The sequence below is a fragment of the Pogona vitticeps genome, chromosome 15, assembly GCF_051106095.1.
Source record: "Pogona vitticeps strain Pit_001003342236 chromosome 15, PviZW2.1, whole genome shotgun sequence".
Lineage (NCBI taxonomy): Eukaryota > Metazoa > Chordata > Lepidosauria > Squamata > Agamidae > Pogona > Pogona vitticeps.
Genome location: NC_135797.1, coordinates 11385159 through 11392038, shown reverse-complemented (window position 1 = coordinate 11392038; position 6880 = coordinate 11385159). Strand labels below are relative to the sequence as shown.

The 6880-nt window shown below is 43.2% G+C and overlaps 1 protein-coding gene across 1 annotated transcript in view; it reads right to left on the bottom strand.

Annotated features, from left to right (window-relative positions):
- Positions 1-1237: 1237 nt before the first annotated feature.
- The window catches only part of CAPN1 (calpain 1), a 45844-nt gene continuing 40201 nt past the window's right edge, over positions 1238-6880 (bottom strand). Inside the window, exons 19-22 of the mRNA XM_072984396.2 lie at positions 5764-5842; positions 4976-5092; positions 4408-4466; positions 1238-3182 (exon numbers count right to left, since the gene is read on the bottom strand). Of these exons, the coding sequence (XP_072840497.1) occupies positions 3156-3182; positions 4408-4466; positions 4976-5092; positions 5764-5842 (282 nt within the window). The 3' untranslated portion in view covers positions 1238-3155. The remainder of the gene's footprint in view (positions 3183-4407; positions 4467-4975; positions 5093-5763; positions 5843-6880) is intronic.

The following is a 6880-nucleotide window of genomic DNA, read 5'->3' as shown; positions in this document are numbered from 1 at the left end:
AGGAACTTCCGCGGAGCCGAGGACTTCCGCTCGGCCGGGTTGCTTGGAGACGGGGGGCCGTCGAGTTTTGCTTTCCAAAATGCCTAGAGCGGCCGGCTTCCTTCTTTTGGCTTTTGCAAACGGGAGTTTGCGTTTGCAAACTTGTGTACAAGCAGCGCTGCTTCCCCAACCTTATTTATTTATTCTTGTGCTTGGACTGCAATTCCCAGAAGCCCCGCCTGGCCTATCTGGGGGTGGGTGGGTGAAGGCTTCTGGGAACTGCAGTCCAAGAACACTGTGGGGCCACCCCCAGCTGCACATTATTCCCTGAAGCAAAATGAGAAAAAAAATGAGTTGTTGTTTTTTTAGGACTGCAACTGATGGCTCTTCGCCAGCCCTGCAGCAAATGTCAGGCTGCAGTTTGTAGGACATTTCCTTGCACCAGCTTCTATGCAAATAAAATAAAATAAAATAAAATAAAAAGGATTAAGTGAATCTGAAAATGCAAAGAAAACTTAACAAGTCCCAGCATCATCTTGTGGGGTTTCTGGATCCCAACGGAGAGACACCTTGGATGACTATATTTGAATCAATGTAGATGGTTGTACATGAAACAAATAAAACATCCCCTGAAAATAAGCCCTAATGTGTTTTTTTTTTGGGAGCAAAAATTAATATAAGAGCCCTGTCTTATTTTCGGGGAAACACGGTACTAAAAAAGATCCAACCAGAAGGTTAATTTGTGTGTGTCTATTTTTAGAGAGGAGGGGATTGCTCAGCCTTTATAGTTGTTGGGACACCTTGCCAGAACCACCACATCAGAAGTTATGGCTGCAAGCATTTTCCCATTTAAGCCAGCAGCTTAAATGGGAACCTCCAAATATACAGGATTAAAAATCCCGCTTCTCTTAGACTTTCAGTAAAGGGGAAGTCTTTTTCCCTTTGGAGTGTTTCTTGACAGACATACTTGAAAACAAGTAAACTGAATTTTAGTAAATATTTGTTATCTAGGGTGCCAAAGATGTTCATCTTCCTTTGGAAACATGGAACCTCATCTTGAGTGATAAACCATTGTGGGCACGATCCATTAATCTAATTTATAATTCACCAAAGGAATGATGGAAGTTATACTAAATTATACTAAGATCATCCACAGGCCCCCAGATTGCCCATCACTTTTTTCAGGAAACGAATGCCATTCAGGTGGAGAGAACTGTGGAAAAAACATGTTATATAAAGAGTTGATTCATGCCAGGACTTCCAATTTTAATAATAGCACTTTTATGATGATTTATTTCTGGCAATAAAAGAAATCTCTTTATACAATACAAAACAAACAAAAAAAGAAGAAGATAAAAGTACCCAGTTATATCAGGAGAGTACAAAGTAATCCTTATTATGGAAGCTCCCAGCAAGATTACAGAAGGAAGCCCATCCCTCAGGCAAAAATTATTCCATCATCATCAGGTCAGCGAAGCTGGAAAGAGCTCCGAAGGGAAGCTAGGAGCATCCAGGCCGCCTCAAAGCTTAGCCAGCGTAGATGGAAGCAGAGAAGGAGTGTACAAACCACCTGCATTGAGGCATCAGGCCACCACATTGCCCATCGCGAGACAAAAAAACCCACAAATACGCATACCTTAAGGGCAGTTAAGTAACAGAATACTTAGGAAAGCTTCCAGAAAAATTATGCATGTACCCAATGATTCGGGCAACAACGTGGATTTTTTTTAAAATTTCCTCCATCAACTCTTTGGGGGGCAGAGGAGAAAATTGCTAATAATGCCATGCCTTTTGGATCTTTGTGGGCTGTCAGCTGGGGAAGTGAAGAAACCCTGATGAATTCCCCATTCTCTGCAAGACAGGCCACCTCAACGCTTTAAGACTTCTCGAACGAGTGTCGGTTTCCCCTCCGTGATAGTTCTCATTTCTGTTGCGAGAACCTGACGAGCGAGTCAGGATTTGCTATCAGCACGTCCTGAAAATGGGTCGGTGGAAGGATGTCCAGCTCAGAAAGTGAAAGCTGCTTTTTCGAAGTCACTAGTTATTTGCAATTTAAATCCCCCCTTCTCCTTCTCCTTTCGCTCCTATTGTATTAAAACGGTAGCTTTTGCCATTACAGGGTGTATGGCCTGAGTGTGTTTCGCTCCCCAGGCGGGGCTGTATGTGGCTTATAAAAATGACCGACAGTGAACTATTTCATGATTTTGGAAGGGCAAAAAAGTAGAGCGACATTTTAAAACACTGAACTATACAAAGCAATGACTTTTCATGGCTTATGACTGTAATTAGCGACTTTTCAAATTCAACTTCCAAGCTCTAGTACAGCTCCTGAAACCTCCCATTTCTTGCCAAAAGGGAGACAGAAGGTTATCACCAACTTAAAAAAAAAAAACTTCCTGTGAATTGTGATGGCCCAAAATATTTTGATGCCAAGGCAAGATGGCTCACATACAGGAACAGACTAAGCTACGATAGCCTGGCTGTTGACATCTTAATTCATCCTTCGGAGGGGAGATTTTCCTCTGCGATACCTGACAGCAGAAGGCTGGCTGAAGGCCTGCAGGATTGGTGCAGGACCTCCTTCAATGCCATCTCCCCGCCCTGTATCCAGAGAATACCTTACTTTTTGGGGGAAATAAATCCTAAAAAGACTGGCCAAGGAGCAGATTGTTTTCTCCCCCCAGCCCAGCAACGTCTACTGTCCGAAGCTGAGCCACAGAGTCCTTATGCTGGCACGGCACATCAATAAAACTCAGTTTAGAGTCCACGGCTGTCAGACCTGTTTTGGGGCTTTTTGGCACAAAAAGCATGGCGATTCCTTGGCCAACGCCTCTCGCTTACAGATCCTTAAAAGTGGCATTCCATTCAAGTGGCTTCTGGGGGGGGGTCGCACAAGGGGACCAGGCACAACGGTGGAGGTGGAGAAAAAGAGAAAATTCAACTTTGGCAGGCGAAGGTCACGTCGGAGGTGGAGGGAGGGTGTCGTGCTCGCCCAGGTGCGGCTGTGTGCGTGCGCGCCTGTGCACATCTTTATATTTGGCAGCAGCAAAACGAAAGCAAGAAGCAACCACGTTGTTACGCAAGGCACTTGCAGGTTAAAAAAAAAAATAAGAAAAGGTGTTCCACGGAGGGGGAAAGGCTGTAGAGCCATGCAGCGTTGAGTCCGTGTTCTTCTTTCAGGCAAACATGGTTAGCTGTATCCACTGCAAAGGGAGAGGAGAAAAAGGGACACAGACATCCGCATTAGCAACGTCAGTGGTTATGACAAGTATGGATAGATAAAGACGGCAGCCCTTGAAACAGGGTGATCTCTGAGACAGAAACAAACAAAGAGGCCTTTTGGCATCAAGTTGCACATACCGATTATCGATGAACTTAAGTAGAAATTATTGATTATTATAATTTAAACAGGATTACAATGCCTCTCCCCGCAGTGAGAAAGACAGAGGCTAAGGGACTCTCTCCCTGTGTGCCAGCGACTTTCCAAGTAGAACTAAATTTTAAAGCATTCAACTAGAGAAAGCAACAATTGTAGTTTCCATCTGGGATCGACCAGGTGCTTGATCTCCAGAGATCCTGACGAGGCTTTTGGGGTCTGAGTCCCAAATCTGATTCTTTGGTGAAGGTGAAGGTAAAGGTTCCCCTTGACATTTTCAGTCCAGTCGTGTCCGACTCTAGGGCGCGGTGCTCATCCCTGTCTCCAAGCCGTAGAGCCAGCATTTGTCTGAAGACTGTTTCTGTGGTCACGTGGCCAGTGTGACTAGACACAGAACGCCATTTTACCTTCCCACCGAGGTGGTACCTATTTATCTACTTGCATGCTTTCGAACAGCTAGGTTGGCAGGAGCTGGGACAAAGCAACGGGAGCTCCCTCCATCATGTGGATTCGATCTTACGACGGCTGGCCTTCTGACCCTGCAGCCCAGAGGCTTCTGTGGTTTAACCCACAGCGCCACCACGTCCCTTGTACCTTTGGTACCACGTCCCAAATCTGAGTCCCTATTAAAAGCAAACTTCTCCCCCACCCCCAGAATAAAAGAGAGGAAGGGGTGGGGGTTCTGGGTCACAAGTCAAGTCTGAGTCATTTGGGGGGGGGAATGCAAAGTGAGTCTGAGTCAAGACTTAAGTCCAACTTAAGTCCAACTTGCAGTGAATCCCACAACTTGAGTTCCCATGTCCCTGTTGAACCTGTTTTTTTACTTTTTGAGACACTGACCAAACAACTGTTTGCCTGATTCATCTGTTGACCTCTGAGCACCACACACTGTTGTGCATGAGTGACGTGTGTGTGTGTGTGAAGTAATTTCTCTCCACTAAATCGGGAAAAAAACACCCTTTAAAATAACTAATTCTGTTCTGTCTCAGTCCCTTAAATCTGAGCATCTCTAGGCCCTCCGTGTGCTGTTCCCAGGACTGAGAAGGCATTACCTTAACCAAGTCAAAGGTGACGATTCCGTCCTTGTCTGAGTCCAGGGCTTGGAAAAATCCTGAAGAAAAGGAAATAAAGAAAAAAAAGAGGAAGTACTGTATGACAAATTAAAATAGCCAATTCCCTTGCAGGGCTTTTCCTGGGAAAAGAAATCAAGGATCATGACCTAATACATCCCTCACTAAATTCTGTATCATTAAAAGAAAAAGTAAGATGGGGGGGTAAAGTAAGTACTTTCCAATTAATAAGGTACAGATCAGTCAAATCCTGCAAAAAAAAAATTTCCATTCAGCCCTATTCAGCCCAGCTGGAACCCATTCATTCCTTTTTGTGGTGCACCTCACCTATCATAAGCTTCCCCCACCCAAAATTTGCCCTGTCCAAAAAAAAAAATGAAATGAGAAGTAAAGAGTAACTTAGTGAGTAATTAGTTACTTTTAAAACACAGGAACAGGACAAATGTGAACTACTTTTATAAAGTAACTTTCTTCGCTCTGTTCTGTAGGCAAAGCCAAGAGCTCCACCGAGTCCCGGGCCTTCCCCCCCAGGCATCATCACCCTACTCACGGAACATGGTTTCAAGTCGCACTAAACAGCAGACAAAATTGTCGAAATCAATAGCCAGGTCTGGCTCTGCATAGCGCGTGATGATCAACTCGTAGAGTTTCTTGTTCAGCTTGAAGCCTGCCGAGACACAACAGGAAAGCCCAAACTCGTTTCCCTTCCCCACGGAGATAAAATTAAATTTTTTTTTTAATGCAGAAAATGAGGATTTGCTTCTAAAAATGTATTAGGAACCATGCGGGACAGCGATTATACTGCAATACTGCAGTCAAGACTCTGCTCACCACTTGAGACAGCTTTAAAGCACTATGGCGTGGTACTGTATATAAACAGCGCAGCTTGATCCTGTTACCAATAGAAACAGGATTTGAACAAGATTTAGCTAATTTTAATTCTTTTTTTAATGACAGCAGAAAAGGTCAACCTCTAGACTCATTTTTGTTTGTTTGTTTGTCAGTGGCTCTTTATTTTAACTCATTTAAAACTCGCAGTTTTATGAATCAGCTTGTGCCCTGTGGACTCCTCGGTCACAGAAAATTGCTCCTCATTTCTATGTTGTGCGAGTTCTCAGTTTGTGTGTTTGTGTTTGTGTGTCTCCTCTGCCAGGAAAGGAGAAGCAAAATTGAGATCAAGCTCAGAGAGTACGTCATGGGCTCAAAGATATTTAGAGAATTTAGTGGTCAAGTGAGAATTTGAACCCGGGTTTGTTTGAAAGGTGGACCGGATACAGAATAAACCTGAAAAGTGAGCACCTCGTTCCTTCATTTGTTCCATTTATATCTGCATCTCACCTGCAGATTCCAGGGCCATCCGCATCTCGTAGGCGCTCATGCTTCCCGACTTGTCTAAATCAAACTTCCTAAAGACCGCCTTAAAGTGGGGGGAGAGAAAAAGAAATCAGATGACCAACAAGACGGCATCTTGCAAAATCATCCCAATGGGATAATCTACAAAAAATTTTAGACTATCAGAGGCAGGGCCCAAGACACACTTCATAGATTCTGTAGAAATCACGTTGAGAAGCCTAACCTGGTCAATAAATAGTCCCTCCTTTAGCAAGCCAAGAAAAAGCTCCCCAAATCTTCTCTTACCTGCTGAAAATGGACCCAATCCTACCCTAAGCAAAACAATTTTGCCTGCCAGCAGAAAAATAACCCAGATGGAGTTATTTCCATTTCTCTGTTAGGAGAAAGTTACACAGTTCTAAAAAGACCCCCTTTATTTTCATTACCAGTTGTGTCTACCGAACTCAGAGATGGGCTTGTCCCAAATTTCTTGAAATCAGGAAGATTTATATAGGGAGATGTGGATCTTCAGATAGCCTTACTTTCCAAAAGAGGTAAACAGGACAGAACTTTGTTTGCTTCTCATCACATACAAACTCTAGATCCTGGTTTGTTGCTCCTAAACAAGCCAGGATTTATTAAATTGTTTGAAATTTGGAAGACGTATCTTGGGAGGTGTGAATCTTCAGATAGCCTTACTTTCCAAGAGGTAAACAAAACAGAACCTGTTTGCTTCTCATCACATACAAACTCTAAATCCTGGTTTGTTGCTCCTAAACAAACCAGGATTTGTAAAAGCAAATATATATATATATATATCCTGGCCTATTCATGAGATCAGCGTGGTCAAGTGTCATAATCAGCTTTCCATTTCGGGTTTGTTTTGCTTTGCTTCATCTTATAAAAAGATTTTCAAATTCTCTTTTGGATTATTCAAAATGCCACTCGTTTTTACTGAAAAAACTGCCCATCTACAGAATATTTGGGGTATGTATATGTGGAAGGTCGGTTCAAGCCCCCTCCCAGACATGGAAAAACACAAAATTACCAAACATTATACATTGCATCATCTCTAGCTCCCTCTAGTAAATACACCCTGGAAATGCATATAAATACTTATTTC